The 16,862-nt window shown below is 55.9% G+C and overlaps 1 protein-coding gene across 6 annotated transcripts in view; it reads right to left on the reverse strand.

Annotated features, from left to right (window-relative positions):
• Positions 1-258: 258 nt before the first annotated feature.
• DUSP8 (dual specificity phosphatase 8) overlaps positions 259-16,862 on the reverse strand; it is a 48,581-nt gene continuing 31,977 nt past the window's right edge. For all 6 annotated transcript variants that reach the window (XM_052811757.1, XM_052811760.1, XM_052811761.1 and 3 more), the window contains 4 exons: positions 10,126-10,292; positions 7,754-7,913; positions 7,422-7,545; positions 259-7,035 (listed from right to left, as the gene is read on the reverse strand). In XM_052811757.1, coding sequence (XP_052667717.1) covers positions 5,925-7,035; positions 7,422-7,545; positions 7,754-7,913; positions 10,126-10,292 — 1,562 coding nt within the window. In that variant the 3' untranslated portion in view covers positions 259-5,924. The remainder of the gene's footprint in view (positions 7,036-7,421; positions 7,546-7,753; positions 7,914-10,125; positions 10,293-16,862) is intronic.

Below are 16,862 nucleotides of genomic sequence, written 5' to 3' on the forward strand. Positions count from 1 at the left end.
ATTTCTGCTTTGAACTAGTCCAGCTGCAGCTTGCAGCTGCTGGGCCTTATACACAGACATGGGTCTGGCTGTGCATCCACGTCTGGCTGTGCGTCCAGGTCTGGATGTGTGTCCAGGTCTGGATGTGTGTCCAGCTCTCCACCAGCTCTGGCCCCCATCGATGCAGCCAAAGATCCATCACCCTCCCCAAAACCACAAAGAGGACCCTCCAGCCCCACCCTGAGAAGGTCCCTCAAAAACCAAGGCTGACACCAGCTGTTAAAACACCTATTTGGGTATTTATTACAACACGTTGTTCCAAAATACAAAAGAAAGGAAAAGAAAGTAGAGGGTAGAAAAGCACTGCTGTTTACAGCCTCTGGTAATAAATAAATAAAGACGAGGCAGGGGCAGGGTGGCTCCCTGGCTCCAACGCTGGCACTGGCCGAATGGGCAGCAAGGAAGGGAGTGTGGTAGGGCTGATGGCCAGAGCCTCTCTTCCCTGCTCGGGAGTCCCTAGGTACGCCAGTGTGGGTGCAGACCCCGTCCCCGTGTTGTGCTTGCTGAGGAAGGGCCTGATCCTGCAGGGACAGGGGCAGGAGCTGAGGGGGCTCAGCCCCAGCGTGGCTGGGACCTGCCTGTTCCCTCCCCGTCCATGGCTGCCCCAAAGGCAGGTGAGGTAGGAAGGGTGACGCCGGACCAGGACCCCAACGGGGGTCTGCCAGGGTCCCCTGAGAGAGGGGTGAGACCTGAGCTCTCTGCTCTCCGGTGCGGCCTCAGAGCAACCTCGGAAATGAGTTCAGCAAAGCATGATGAGAAGGACCCCAACCCACGGTGAAGCAAAGTCACAACAGAGACAAGAGACCGTGCCCAGGCCACTCGGAGAAGGATGGTGTTAAACTCCGCAAACTAAAATGACTCCTCATGGGGCTGGCGCAGTACAGAGAGTGTTTCGTACCGCGGTACAGACGGGATTCCTCTTCCCTTCCCCTAATGTCTCCTCCTTCACCTTACAGTCATCTGGAAACCTCCAGGTTATACAAGGAGCCCAAGTGATGGGCGCGAAAAAGCAGCACTGGACTCTGTCCACTTATGACACCCCGATTTATCAGTGTTGGATAAAGGCCGTATCCAGTCCCATGTTGAAAGCCATTCCCAGCCCCTTTCTGAATCCCTCCAGGTACCGGAGGCCGCTCACATCTCTCCTTGCTGCTCTGCCGCTGGTCTTGCTCTAACACTGGCCACGTGTCCTCCCCAGGTGATGCTGTCCCCAGGCAGGGCAACCTCACCGGCATGCGGAGGACACTCAAACCAAGAAAGCCCAGGGCACCTGGCTAAAACGGGGTACCAGTGCATGGGTTTGGCTGAGCAGGGGGAGCTTCGCAAACCACCTGCGATGGCAGAGCAAGAAGCTCCTGTGGGTAAAGGTGCAGCCTGTAGGTGCAGCCAGCAGAAGAAGGTGAGAGGACCACAACCTGGAGGGAGCTGACTCCATGAGCTAGATGCCTGGCCAACATTCCTTAAAGCTGTTACAAAAGCTTTAAGGTTTTGCCATTTAATTTTCCGTTCTTGGTGCCAGTGGGTTTCTGCCTCTTGCAAACATAAGCGGGCACCTGTACAGGAGAGAGGAGCTGCAGAAAGGGAAGGGAAGAGTTAAGAGAGTGGATCTGCCCCAGGTTTGGGTGTCTTTATACCCTTAGGAAGCACCACCCTCCAGCTCCTCTGACAAGGGTTTGCCTCTTGGGGCTTGGGACAGCCAGGAGCTGGGCCAAGCACAGCCTCAGCTGGGCCGCGGGGAGCAGAGAGAAGGTGTGATGGGGCCTTGCGTTTATTCACAACAGAGAAACAAAGAGCAACGTACAAAGAGTAAGAAGCAAAAAAGTACAGAATCATAACCATAATAATCATAATAATAATCATAAATACTCAAATCTATCATTCATAGATTGCAATGACAACACTGATAGCTTATTATCATTAGTATTAAGGGTGGGAGGGGGAAGGGGACAACAGGAGGGGGGTCTGGGGGGCATCATCTCCTAAGGGGCAGATGTAACAGGAATGGACGTCCAAAGAAACAAGCAGACAAAGAGAAGGGCTGGGAAGGCAGCAGGGGCTGGGGATGCTGCTGCCGAGGCTGGGGATGAGCCTGCTCCGACTCAAGCCTCTGGCTCAGTGTTGCTGACCTGATCACTGCCCCCCTGCCGGCTTCGCTCATTCCCCCAAAAGGCAGCCCGGAAGGAGGTGGCTGGGGGGCTCAGCCCCAGGGACAGGCAAGGGCTGGAGGGGAAGGTGCAATGTCCCTTCTAGCCTGAAGAAAAGCTGTGGTTTGCTCTGTCCTTTATGTGGTGGAAAGCTCAGCCATTGCCACCACCGCAACTGTTGGGCACTCAACAGCTTTGTTGGTTCCTCCCTTGAAAGGAGGGAGCTTTCCTCTCCTCTGCTCACATTTCTGCCTCTATAGATCCCTACGAATAAATGCATCCTCATCAGATCAGCATGGAAAGACAATTTTTGGTTCCAGTGAGGCTTTGGGTTGGGTCATCTGGCTGTGAGACCCCATAAAAAGACTTGGCTGACACATGATGGGGAAGGGTACCAGCTGGCACATCCATCCTCATGGTAGCTCACAGTCTCTGATTCATGGACAAAATGGTCTATTAGACAGAGTCTGATTTTTAAAAAATAATTTAAGTTAATTGCAATGCACTCAGTGACCCTGATGGCTTTGGGTCAGCACTGGCAGGAGACACTCAGGCAGGGTTGCTCCATCAAAGCTTATTTTCTGGATGTAGCCTTAAAATATTGCACAAAAGAGGGCTTCTAGCGCACATGCCCAATGTAAAGGGGAAGGATGAATGCAAAGTACATCAAAATAAGGCTGCAGAGATGGGTCATGAATATCTCTTGGCAGTTATGATCTGCTAATCTTAAAATCTACTTCTCTTTGCTCTGGTTTCAGAGGAGAGAGGAGTCCATAGCGCCTAAAGGCTTAAACATGGCTGAGGAGCATCCAGGGGATGGCAGAGTGGAGATGACAAAAAGCAAACCACATATCTGCTTCTTTGCAGACATTCAGAGTCTCATTCACAACACGTGCCCTCTCCTTCCTGACTTACTCCAGCTGCTTTTTGTACTCATAACGCACTGTGTCAGCTAACGAGATGAGTTACACGAGAGCTTGCCAGCACCTTGTCTCATCTCCCCACCTGGCTGTGGCAACCTGTTGTCCTCTTCTTATTAAATCCCTTGGGAATTCATCTAGCCCCCTCTCCATTGCCCAAAGCTACACCTAACCAGCTCCTGCCAGCAACGTGCCTGACCTGAGCTCAGCTGATCTGTGCTGGCACCAACCCTGGAGGACTACGGGATGGGCAGGAACTGAGCAATACGGAGCAGAGATCAGCAGGCAATGACCCCTGGCGTGCTTGGGAAGAGATGCCACTGCTGAGGGCAGCAGGAGGGGAAGAGGGACCAGCAGCGCTGCTTGGGCAGGAGGCAGGCAACACTAACCCTGGGCTTGGGTGGCTTACCGGAGGGAGGATGAAGCCTTTTTCCCTCCCTCCTTGGACTTGATATCAATGCCCATTTAGGAGACCCTGCTGCGAGTGCAGCTCCTGAATAGCTGCCTGCCTCACAGGATGGACCCAAACGCTTATTGGAATCTAAAAAGAGAGCTTAGAAAATAGTGTCTTCATCCTTTCATGGCCAGAAGGGAGAAATGTTCAGGTTGGCAACACTGAGCTGGTTTGAAGTGGTTGCTGGAGACAATGATAGGTGGCGGTGGACTTTTGAGGGATGACTGTGAGATCTCTCGCCCTCATCAAAAGCAATGTGGGGAGAGAGGCAAGTGGTCCCTGGCTCGCCAGCCACCCCCTCCCTCCCCGCCACACCTCGGAGAACCAGGCAGGAGCATGCGGGGGTCCCCAGCATCTCACCGAATGGCCCCATGGAAAATCAGGAAAACTAAAGCTGGCCTGAAGAGAGCAAGGAGCCTCCAGGGAGACTCGCCTCGACTGCGGACACAGAGGTGGTTGAGGAAACAACCAGCTGAAGTGAGCAGCCCCTCCTCACATGATTGCAGCTCCTCATGCCTCTGCTTTGTGTTCAGTTTTAAACCTGAGATCATTTGGTTTTGTCACGTGTAGTTTGATTTAAAGATAGACATGAATGACAAGAGGAGGAACAGGGGAAAAGGAGAGAAACCGTGTGGGCCCAGAAAAGAAAAAAACAATACTCCAAGGATGACACAGGACACAAACATGCACGAACGGAGACCCCTGAGGTATTAGCTTTGCAAACTAGCGCAAGACGAGGGAGAAAGCAAAGACAGCCGCAGGGAGAGATGTGCTTTGCAGCGGAGGCATTTCAGTGCCTACAGCTCCATAAAGCAGCTTCTCAGCAAGCCTGATGTTGGGGTTTGGGGGCAAGAGCTTGGCTCCCCACCGGGATGGGGGGAAGCAGCCAAATGCCTCTGAAAATAAGTCAGTCATGCCCTCCCTGTGCTTACAGAGTTTCGTGTCCGGCTGGCTTATCACCTGCTGGAAGGAGGGGAGCCAGCCCAGAGGGGAACAGGGCCGGGGGAGTCCCAGCACCTGCAAACATGCTCCCCATGAGTTTCTCGGATGTGAAGCAAAGGGTGGGGGAAACCTGAAAAACCATGGAAAATGGTGCCCATACCTCCCAAGCAAGGTGGCTGAGGCAAGGGGGAGCCAAGGGGCTGGGGTGGGTAGGCAAGACACCCCCCGACAAGAAATCCCAACTACCACCAGCCTCCCCTCCCTGCCTCCACTGCAGCAACCTCTGATGCCTTCTCTTTCTCCATGCAGCTGGAGGTGGCACCTGGCACCCTTCCTCTGCTTCAGGTGACTCCCTCCTCACCCTCTCCAGCGAGGATGGGCAGCCCAAGGGGAGGGGAGGGGGGCATGGCTGGGATGGGATGACAGCCAGGATGGGGACAATGGCTGGGATGGGATGATGGCGGGGATGGGGGTGATGGCCAGGATGTGGATGAGGATAATCAGAGACCAAGGGGTGAAGAAGCGGCAGCAGCTTCCAGAAGAGTTTTCTGGCTCAGTTTGTGTTGTAAGAAGGTTTTATGGTTTGCTCGTTCCCTTGTTCGTTTCTAGAAAAAGTGCCCAGAAGAGTCTCCTGTCCCCTTGTCGCTGTGCCCAGAGGGAAGGGGTGGAAAATCTTTGTCATCGACATGAGCTATAGAAGGAGCCACAGGCCTCAGATATTGCTTAGAAACTCGTATTTCAGATTTAAATACCATACACAGTAAAAATAGAGCTGAAAGTACCGCCCCACATTGTCTGCAAATCATTGCCAGAATGAACAGCTTCAATAAATTAAAAACAAAACAAAAAAATTGAAATATTATTTACGTCTCAATAAAAATTGCAGTAAAACCATTTACCTTTTCCTTTGTGTGTGTGTTTTCATTTTTTCTTTCTTTATATTATATATAATATATATTTATATATGTATAGGGCTGCTCCAGTGCAGCATTTTTAGGATACTTAGCCAGAGAAACACAGGGGAGCATGCTTAGTGCTGGGTGAAGGGAAGGGGCAGCCGTGGTCCCCCCCCACAGGCGCTGTGCCCCATCCTCGCAGCCAAAATTGCGACCCCTGCCCCTTCCTGCTCGAATTTTATGCCCAAATTTCGAGCGTGTGTCTCCGAGGGCTGGGACCCCCTGGGGATGGGGGGAAGGACCGGGGTGGGTGCAGGAGGGACACTAAGCATCCGCCGTTATGTTTCCCGACTCTGGAAAGACTCATCCACCTTTCCTTCGGTTTCAGCGCGTGCGCTCCCGAAAATGCACGCGCGGGTATAAATACTCCCCCAAAACCCCGCCACCCCCCTCCCCTCCCCTCTCCCCCCAGCTTAAATATCCCCCCGCCCCATCTCTGTCCCCACTCTCCAGGCGTCCCCGGTGGGTGTCAGGACACCTCGATGATCTCCATGCTGCCCGAAAAGCTGGACTGTTTGCTGATTTTGCCCAGCTCTTCCCGGGCCCTGCCCTCGGACATGGTCTCCTCGAACTCCATCTGGCAGCTCCTCCGCTTGAACTGCTTCTCAGCGCCGGCCTCCTCGTGCCAGCTGTGCCGCCCGTCCCGCGGCTCGGCCCGCACCTTGTCCCTCAGTCTGATCTCACAGCCGCCTGCCACGCTGCCACAGCTGAACGGCGGTGGATACGGGCTGGTGCCAGCAAACAGGCTCCCGCCGCTCCCGCCGGCGCTGCCGGAGTCCGTGCCGAAGTACCAGCCGGCTTCGCCGGAGGGAGTGCTGGGGGACTCCAGGTGCACCCCACTCCAGGCGGCGGCGGCGGCGGCGGTGGTGGCGGTGGTGGTGCCGGGAGCGGTGGCCGGCTGGCTGAGCCGTGGCGGCAGCCCGTCCTCGGCGCCGGGGCTCTTGCGTGTGGCGCAGGCCCCGCCAACGTTGAGGCTGAGCCCGTGGGCGGGCGAGCCCGCCGGGTGCCGGTGCTTCCGCCGCTGCCTCACCTTGGCCTCCAGCAGGAGGTCGGGCCCGCTTGGCCGGTCGGGGCTGTCCACCCCCGGGGAGAAGGGGCCGAGGCCGCCGGGGCCCGAGGGGCTGTCCAGCTTGCAGAGTTTGGGGGCATCCCCGGGGCCAGGGGGTCCGGGGGGGTCCTGCCGCAGGCCGGGGGAGTAGGCGGACTTGATGTCCAGGGAGAAGGAGCGTTTCAGGCGGTTGGTGTCCTGGATGCGCTCGGAGGAGAGGTGCAAGCCGTTGAGCCCCTGCTGCAGGGTGGTGGGCGACAGGACCTTCGGGGTCCCACCTTGCCGCTCGGGGTCGCTGGGGGGGGACACCGAGCCAGTGCCTCTCGGCACCTCCTCGGCCTTCTCTGAGGTAGGTGGTGGGGGATGCCGGCTGCCCTCAGCCGCCTCTGCTGGGTCTTGCTGGGCGTCCCCCTCGCCCCGGTCGCCCTTTGACTTCAGGGCTTTGAGGAGCTTCAGGCTCCTCTCGTACTCCAGGAGCTGGCCCAGGAAGTTGAAGTTGGGCGAGATGGACGGGCGACGGTCCTTAACGAACCTGCCAAGAGGCACAGAAAGCGCCGGTTGGTGCTTGGTCCTTCAGCAGGCCACCCCTACTCTCTCAGCCTCTCTGGGGAGAAGAGGCATTGTCCAGGACCTTCTGACCAGACCTTCCGGAGAAAGGGGTCTTGGGGAACCATGGGGCCTTGGGATGCCCGAGGGGTAGAGCTGGGACTGACTCCTCGCTCCAGTTTACCGCTCCCAGCCACTCCTCACTGCATGCACTTTATGAAGGGAGGTTTGGTTTGGTTTTACCAGGACTCAGTCAAGCCAAGACAGAGCTTCAAGGAGCTCCCACCCTCTCCTTCTGGGCTCAGCCTGCTTTCCTTCCCTGGAGTGAAGCATAGCAGTGTAACTGCTTCCTGCCCTCCAGGGAAAACTCACCTGTAAGCATCATCTGACGACATACCCATGGTCTTCATGATGTAGGCGATGGCGATGGTGGCTGACCGGGAGATCCCGGCCAAGCAGTGCACAATCACCTGGCAGCTGGACACCTTGGCCTTGTCTGGAGCATGGTAGAGGAAACAGAGAGAAAAGCATCAGTGTGGTCAGAGATGGTGAGCAAAATGACTCCAGCCTCCCTCCCCAACCCTCAACCCCTTTGTGTGAAAGGACAAGGGATGCTGGGAGTAAGACCATGAAGGACAGAAGAAGAGTTCAGGTTTTGAAGGCTGGGAACTGAAGGGTCTGCAACCTTTGTAACAAAAGCTCACCAATGAATTCAATTGACTTGTCCAGCCAGGGAAGCAGCTTCTCACAGTAGTTGTCATTGACAGGAATGCGCATGAAGTGACTATCACAGATGAAGTCTGGCTTGGGACAGGAGTTGCTGGCGTTGAGGACATAGCTTATCCCATTCTGCGTCATCAAGTCCTGGTGGGAAAGAAGTGATTGAATGATCGGCTGAGTTCAGCCAGCACTGAGTGCTGAAGATCTGCCTTGCCATGTACTCCCTGCCTTTTCCCATCCCAATATTTTCTCCTGTGGGTCTCCCACTGCTGCCTTGGCCTAGTTGATGGTAGTACAGCAGAGACCAGCTGAGAAGGTTGTGTCAATTTAGTCGACACAGGTTTGAACCTCAGCAGATCTTTACTTTGGTCCAAGTAAAAATAAGCAAGACCAAAGCAAAACCCAAGAACCCCAGTATGAGAGGAATAGGAAAATACAAGAAAGAAAATCAGCAAAAACTCTGGCTGAAAGCTTTGAAAGTATCAGCTAAGGGAGAGAGGAGGCATCTCGCCAACAGAGTGGGGCAAGTCATTGGTAGTACCCTATGTTAACCAATGTCAACCCATGCCTTCTCCCACATCCCTCAGAAACGCAGCAGGAGTTCTCACAGATTTGTTAGTTGTTCATAGTTCTTCACTGTGAACATACACTCTTGTGTTGGGACATAGGCAGGTGGCGAGGGGAACCATCTCTTCCCTCTTTCTGACACTGAAGTGAACCTTCTGTGACTTTTCTGCTTTGGCCACTCAATGCCCATATTTCTGACTCAATAAAATGCAATGGCACGAGGGAGACCTTAGGTAAATAGCGTCAGATGAAAAACTGCAACGAGGGGGGTGAGGTTCGACCCACAGGAACTGGCTTGCTGGGCATGTACTGCTGCATCCACACCAACCTCCATTCCTTCCCTCGCAGCACTACAGCCAGCTTCACCTATATGCGGTGCTGACACCAAATTTATGGCTTGTCTGACCCCTGTCTCTTTCCCTGTCCCATCAGATTAGGTATCACCTGTACAGCTGGGGGCAGGTTGCTTATAAAAAATGGGGGAACATCCGTGCCAGCTGCTGGGTCTCAGTGCCTGGTCTGCACTAATCCAGGGAAGACCCAGAATTAAAAGGGAGGAGAAAACATGGAGATAAAAGAGTCCTTCCACACGTCAGAGTGCATGGAGCTGCCATGTGGGATCTCTCCTCTGCAACATGCTGGAGAAGAGAAGCATCACCCATGCACAGCCTCTGCACTTGACCCCGCTCTGCTGCCTATGAATAGAGCATCTTCTGGCCACATCATGGGGATGGCAGAAAACACAGCTCCAAAAGATGAACAAAACCCTCTGAAGAGGCGGGGAAGGAAGGAAACCATCAATTTCCCTGCCTGACATTGGCTCCTCAGGAGACCGCACCGGGATTTTGGCCCTGGCTTTCCAGCGGCCCGTTCCTGCCCACCCCAGCAGGCTCTGCAGAGCCCGGCCTCGGCTCGGTGGAGCCAGCCCAGCTCCCGGGCTCACATTCTTGGCATTTTTCTCTTTCATTTCCTTCTACTCCCTGTATATAATTTCTCTCTCCCTCCTTTCTGTCTCCAACCCCCCTCCGGTATCGTGGTCCCTCTCCCCCCTTGCCTGCCCTGGGAGAGGACGCCCGTCTGGCTCCCTCCTGCCCGCAGTAGGCAGGCGCCCGGCGGCATTTTAACTGCAATTCCTCTTTCTTTCTTCTCGCAGTTATTTTTCCTTTAAACAAAATTCCTTCCCTGGTGTGACATCACAGCACAGCCCTTCCAGCATCTTTAAAAGGGCACTGTCCCTCTTTTCTCCTCTCCCCCCACAGCCAAACTTTGCTCATTTTGTTCACCTTCTGAACAAGCCCCTGCCCCTGGCCAGAGCTGCCTGTCCCCACACTGCCATGCTGAATACCCCAGCTTGGTCGCACTCTCTCTGGCTCCCAAGGGGATTGCAGGGTTGCTGAAATTGGTGTTATCTGGCAGCCTGGCTGGCAAGGTGGGTGGGAGCAAAGCTGGCTCCTGCCTCACATCTCACTCCAGTTGGGGTAACTGCCCCTCCAAGCCCAGGTGTTTTCCCAGTTGTGCTCCTCCTGCCTCTGAGTTTGCTACAGGCACTTGGGAAGAGTTTGACCACCCCAAAGCTCATCAATATAAGACATCTCATCCTGTGACCACCTTCCCCAGTTCTGCCAGGCTCTGCCTATGCACTCCCTGACTTCAGCCTCCTGGTAGGTTCAGACCAACCAGGCATGGTCCTCCCACTGGACAGGAGAAGAGTCCTTAATGTCCTCACCCTTCTGCACGGCTGGGGTCCCAGATGGGACAGGGCAGACGTGTCCCCTCGACAGGGCCATACCTTGTTTAGAACATCTTTCTGGGAGCCCAGGTAGAGATGCGGCAGGATGCGTGTGGGGCCGACGTTGGCCACGGGCAAGCATGGCTGGGAGATGCTCATCGGCAGGATGGCAGCTGGTTTACCCTCGCAGAGGCCCGGGAAGCAGGACGAGAATGTGGCAAAGCCTCCTGCGGAGAAAATGGGGACACTGAATTCATAGCAGCAAGGTCGAGACCATCAGTACCTGGCACCCTGAGGCCCAGGCTGGGGACAAAGCAGTGATAACCCTCCAGCACTGAGAACAGATCCTTGAGGAGCAAAAAGCCACCAGCCATCGCTAAACACTGCAGATACATTGTGATGACTGTGCCACACACATGGAGAAAGGAATGAAGACCCAGCTCTGATTTTTCCTGCTGCAGCTGGGTCTTAACGCACACGTGAGGCATCCCACACCCCCTCCTGCTCTTTGCAACTTCATTCACACAAACGACAGGAAGACAAAGTCCTTTTCTTGGCTGCCTACTACTCTGAGGACAACCAGGGTCACTTTTAAATAGCAAAACCTGCCAGGGCAGAGTGACGGCAAGCAAGTCCATTGAGGTGCAAATCTCCCCAGGTTGGGGAGGTCAGCCCAAACCTTGCCGCAATGGCTGCACTTACACTTTGCGGTTTCTGTGAGATGCCCCCTCTGCCCAGTCCCACCGAGCCCCTGATTTCCGCCACATCGGACCGGACCAGCACGTCAGTGCCTGCAGGCCATTGCCGTTTTTCGAGCTCTGACCTTACAGAATGTGACAGCAAGCAGCACACAATTTACCGCACCAAGCTGCTGGGCAGTCATACCCAGCTTGAGCATCAAGAAGCCTGATATTAAGAGAAAACCCCTGGGTGGGGCTGTGGCACGTGGCATCTGACAGCCAGAGCTATCGCCACGGTGTCTGGTATGGTCGAAGGCACGGTCGAAAGCACGGTCCAAATGTGAATGAGTCTGCATGAAAGCCAGTCCCCAGTTCAAGCAGCAAGAACACTGACTTGAGCAGGGCAGCAAGTGTTGCCCTGCCTGCATGGTGGCCAGCTCAAGGAGCTGGAAAACCCCCAGTGCTGTCGTACATCCCGCGTGGTTGCATAAGGCCACTGGTGATCCTGATTTGCTCTCGCTCACTGATCCCATTCTCTGGGGTAGAGCTGGGTTTGGCTAGTGGTGGCCCAACATCACTCCCCTCCAGCTGAGGACATCTGGGTGGCAGCTTGGTGCAACAGAGAGGACCTCGGGTCATATCAGCCCAACCAGTCTCCCTTGAGGTTTTCCCAATCATGCAAATGAGCAGATGCAGCTTGACATCACCCAAAGGGCAGAGAATACTTTTGGGCTTGACCGCCTTTAACTGTCAGAGGGACCAGGATGCCCCCACAAGATCCTTCCGAAAGTCCAAGTCTCTGGACTCAGCACCATGGCAATCCCTGGCCCATTTCCACAGCTAAACAAGACCTTTTCATGAGCCTTTGGTAATGACCTTTCCATTCAGTCTCTCTCCCCTTTGGAAGAAGAGCAGCCTTGGCACATTCTCAATTTACCTTCTCCAGCACCTTGCCAGCATTTCTGCTGATCCTCCTGGAGCACCCTCCTAGCTGCTGTTGTGGCACTGAGGCTCTGGTGGAGTATGACTGGTGCTGCAGACAACCCACCTCACGTGTTTGGGAGGTGAAGGTGATGGAGAAGCCAGAGCAGAGGACAAAATCGTGCTCGCACCACCAGGGAACATCCAAGGTCCTCCATCACCCTCCATCTCAGCAGCTCGTGGTGTCAGCTCCCGCTGCCCCAAGACGAAGGTGTCCTCCAACCAACCTCTTTCCTCCTATCTCTTATGTTTTCCTGGCTGGCAGCTAACACAGCTCCCAGCTTCAAAACCCGGCCAAGCCAGGAGGGGTAGAGTTAAAGCACCTTATCTTCTCCAGCACTTCCTTTTCTCTGGCTCCCTCCAAAATGACATCACCTCTCAATTGGGACATTAAATCAGAGAGAAAGCAGGAGGCCCAGTGCAGGTGCAGCACAGATCCAGTTACTGCTCATCCCTGTGTTGTGTCCCCATTGCCAAGGAGTGTAAATCACCAGCCAGAGCCTTGCATGGACAAGTGTGACCTCCCTGCTTTGCCCCGTGCTTGGGCACATGCCGCTGATGCCTGGGGGATGCTTGAGCAGAAACCCTGCGGGAGGGGTTTCCTTCAGCTGCCCCCAGAGAAGCCTGCAGCACGTGGGGTTGAGTGGGGCGCAGATTTGACCCCTGGATTCATGCAAAACAGCATGGGAATTTTTCCAAACGGACCTAGCACATTTTTGGGGAGCAGGGTGCATGCAAGTGCAGGTCCCCAGGTCCCCCACCTCTCGCGCTTCACTCATACCCATCAAGAGCCGCCCGGGGCCGTGTACGACTTGGTATCACTCTTTAAAAGCCGGGAGCGTGGGGTGATCTCATAGCTAAAGCAGGTCAGGGCACGCCGCTCTCTCCCCCTTGCCCGCCTCCGCCGGCACTCGCCCGGCAGCAGATCCTCTGCCAGCCCTGCCCAGGGAAGTCCAGGCAGGGGCAGAGGGGGCTGCGAAGCAGGCGGGGATGTTTGCAGAGAGTGGCAGCAGCATCCTCAGCTGTGGTGCCTACACCAGCACACTGCCAGCAACTGGAGGATGCTGGCACCTGAAATGATGCCCATAGCTCACCCCACTTGTCCCAAGCAAAGCTTCAACCCTGTATCTGGGAGCCCGGGCATGCTCCCATCCCGCCTGTCCTCATTTCCCCCATGCTTGCAGCTGCTGAGGGCAGCCCAGGCTTGGGGGAAACCCTAGAGTTGGGGCCGGGTACCCAATGCCATCCCAACCTTGAAGCGACGCTCACCCCACCCCGTGCCGGCTGCTCTAGCATGCCTTTCATTTTTAGAAAGTGAAGCAGCTCTTCAAAACAATCCCAAAGGCAGTGAATGTCCCTGGCTGGGCTCCAACCGATACCTGGACTTTCCCCATTCTATACCCTGGGCCATGGATCCCAGCTTTTGCTGGGAGAGAGTGGCAGAGCCCCATGGGGTGAGGAGCCAGGGCAGCACTGGGTCTTTCTAGTCTTTCCTCTTTTATTCTCAGTGCTGGTGCCGGGAGTGCCCTTGCCACGTGGGGAATTAAGCTCAGGAAGGATTTGTATCTGACGTGGAGCGAGTGCTTGGGGATCTCTGCTTTCTTCTTGATGCTCCCCTCGAGCCTGGCAAGGGCTTGCTGGGGAGGAGCTGGTCCCTGCCTGGCATGGCCCCATGCGCTGCTCATAGCTCCAGCACTCCTGAGGGCTCTCAAAACCATTCCCTGGAAAACCCAGTGTTTTCCCGCCTCCTACAATTACCTGAGGCAGAGCTGGAGGAGGAGAGGGGGGATGTTTGGGCACAGGGAACCAGGCCAGAAGTGGGGACACCTTCACTGCTCCTGATGAAGATGGAGGAAGGAGGAGCCAAGAACCAGCATCAGGCAGGTCTCTGGGAGGCCTGGGGGGTGAAAATCACCCCCAGCTTTGGGGGGTTCATTCAGCAATGCCCCCAGAGATATAAAAACCCTTAGCAGTGTCCAGCTCAAGGTGGGGCTGGAGAGAAACGCAGCTTTCGTGAGGGAGGGGAGTGCTGTCACCCCCCCAGAGGAAAGAGGGAAACCGAGGCACGGGGTGTTGCAGCAACTTAGTGCCGGAAGAATGCAACAACTGAAACCTCATTTCTTCCCCCATCCTGGGCTTCACTCACGGGGTGCTGACCACCCTTCCACCTTCTGCTGTGCCCTGCAGAGACCCCTCTGGGCCAGCCCCCAGTCCTGCTCTGCATGGCCCTGGCAGCAAACAGAGGAGGGGGAAAAACCCCAGAACTTCTCCCCTACCCCCATCTTCACCAGGCCCTCCCCTGTGCACATTTTCCAGCTGAACATCTATGACAACCTCCCAGAGAAACTGGATTTGTTGGGAGCACAGACACCGCAGAGGGAAGGCGGCCAGCCTGGGAATCCCTCCTGAGCCCATCCATCAGCCCAGGAGGAGATGCCAGTAGCATCTTTGAATAAGCCCCTGTGGTACCAGCACTGCTGCAACTGTTGGGGAGCCCTGCGACTTTTCCCCTTGAGCAGCAAACTGCACAGTGAGAAGCCCCTTTGCCAGTCTCTTTTTGCACCAGTGGCTGTGTAAGACCCTGAGATGGCTATAAAAAAGGAACAAAAAGCTCCAGTGCTGGTGCTGGGCTGATGGGCATGGAAGAAGATGAGAAGATGGAAGGAGAGAGGCATTGGACTTCGAGCTGGGACCCTGCTGCACCTGGGGACCCCTCTGCTGCCTTGGCTGTCAGCTTCAGGTGGACTCTGGGTACATCCAGCTGGTGGCTGGGACTCTGACAACACCTCAGGCATCACCGATCACCTGCAAGTTGCGCTGTTCCACTCTGCCAAGGCAGGGCAGCAGTGGTGGTGCAGGGAGGGTGACGTAGAAGGTGATAAAGTCCTGGCTAGGGACAGGGTTGTGGTGTGGCATCATTTTCCTCCTGGTGGTAAGCCGCAGCTTTGGGTATTTACAATCTGTTGAGCTGCACGGGACCTTAGGGGAGATGCTGCTGGAGATAAAAGGGAGCTGTGGGGCACATTAAGCAGGGCTATCCCAGCTCCCTGCACCGAGGCCATCTTCTGAGGCTGGAGGTGTAAAGTGGAGACAGGGAAATGATGGGACTTGAAAACCCTCTCATGTCTCACTCTGATGGCTGCAGACTGCCCATTCATCTCTGGCCCCATGGACTCACCTCCTTCAGAGTCCCTTGAAACAACCCAGCAGCTCTAGCCTCGATGCTGCGCCCCACTGACTGCAAGAAGCTGTGAAAGGGCTGCCCAGGGCACCTGCCTCACCCCAAAACCACTCTTCGGGAGAGCCACATGCGTCTTGAACACCCCCAGCCCCATGAGTCTCCTACATGCCCCCTCTGGAGACGCACTGAGCAGCAGGGACACGACCTGTTCTCCAGCCTCCCAAGTGCATGGTGGAGCATATCCAACCCAAAGCCCCCCAGCAGGAAACAGGGAGGAAGAGATGATATGTCACCCCGCTGTGCCATCGGTCTGTGGCAGCAAGGAGGAGGAAAACAGGCACAGCCAGAGCTGCAAACCCTCCCTGGGCCAGCAGCCACTGCACCCTACCTCCTCTCCCACCAGGAGCTGGCAGGACACCTACCGGGGGCATTAAAGAGGTGGTTTATAGCCAACCCTCATTGCTCCTATAATGAGTGTCAAAGAGCAGCAGCCAGAGCTGCTCAGAGACCGGTTCCCTGTGCAGGTACTGAAGCTTTTGCGGCAGCCCGTGGCCCCACCAGTGGGTTTTGCACCTGTGCTTGTGCTGGAGACCCTCTGCCCCGCTAAAGCTCCTGGCGGCCGAAGGGACTGAGAGAGGCCAGGCTCTGCCCAGCTCTCATTAAAATGCCTGCGGTGGCTGAGAGCTGCTGCCAGGGCGGCACGTGGTGAGGGGCAGCGGGGCATGCAAGCGAGCACGCGCCTCGGCTGCTGCTGGAGCAGCCGCCGCACCAGCATGGCTCCCCCACTGCTGTGCCGGCTCGGTGGCCAGGATGGTGCCTGGATGCCCGCTCCCCATCACCCCAGTCCCCCGGGGACATGCTGCTCCCAGTGCCCCGACACATCCGTCCCCAATTGTTAAACCACCTTGCTGAATTGAAGCATGGCAGGAGATGACAAGAGCCGGAGGGACCTGCAAAACCCCAGCCCTCGCCTGCATCGTGCTCAGCATTAGCAGGGCAGTGAGCCCAAGCGTTCGGCTGAGCATCTCTGCAGCAGGTTGAATTGAAGGAAGGAAAGTGGAGGGGCCAGGAACGCCAGAGCTGCTGGGAAAACCCCTCTTTGCAAAACACCATCTCCCTGGCTCTCGTGCTGGGTGGGAGCCCGTTGGTGCCGGCAGCTAAGCCGGGCAGCGTGATGAAACACTGCTTACTGCCACCCTTACCCACTGTGCTCCAGGAAGCTCCGGGGCTTTGTCAGCACTTCCTGCTGCCTGGGACATTTCTGAGTTTTTCCCCTGCCTCCATCCTCACTGTTCCCTTCTCAGCACTGCAGCCCCTTTTGCTTTTCCCAGCCCTGCCAGCAATGTCCGATGCGAGCAGCCCACTGGCTTGCATGCCCTTCCCACCCGCCTGGCTGAAATGCCAGTGCTCCGCAGCCTGGCCAACTCTCCCTCTCCTGGCTGATGCTCTTTTACTTCCACCCATTTCTCAGTGCATTGGAGAGAGGTGTCCGGTGCTCGCTTAGTCCCCTGTCCTCCCCCCCCACTCCCCTGCCCAGCCTCTGTGCTCTCCCCCAGCCCGGGTTTCACCCTCCCTTCGCTCGGCACCAGATTTCATCACCCCACTGCCATATCCTTTTTTTTTTCCAAGCAGTGGGGATGAGAAAGCCGATGAATCAGCCCTATTATGGGTTCATGTGAATTCCCCATTTCTCCAATGGTCACCCTGAACAGCCTCTGCCCACCTGCTGCTACATCACCCTGCTGCCTCCCACCCCGTCCCAGCCTCCCCTGGCCTCGCAGGCTGGTCCCAGACCCCCCTCGCATTCTGCCAAATGAGCGGAAAACGTCCTTGAAAAAAAGGAAAAGCAGCAGAAAGGAAGCCCTCCACCCACACAACCATGGACATGCTCCCAGAGCTGCTGGGCTTGATTTTCCTCTGGTGACTGTGCCTGCTTTGGACCAGCCTTACTCGTT

Source organism: Harpia harpyja, chromosome 16, assembly GCF_026419915.1.
Source record: "Harpia harpyja isolate bHarHar1 chromosome 16, bHarHar1 primary haplotype, whole genome shotgun sequence".
NCBI classification, from domain to species: Eukaryota; Metazoa; Chordata; class Aves; order Accipitriformes; family Accipitridae; genus Harpia; species Harpia harpyja.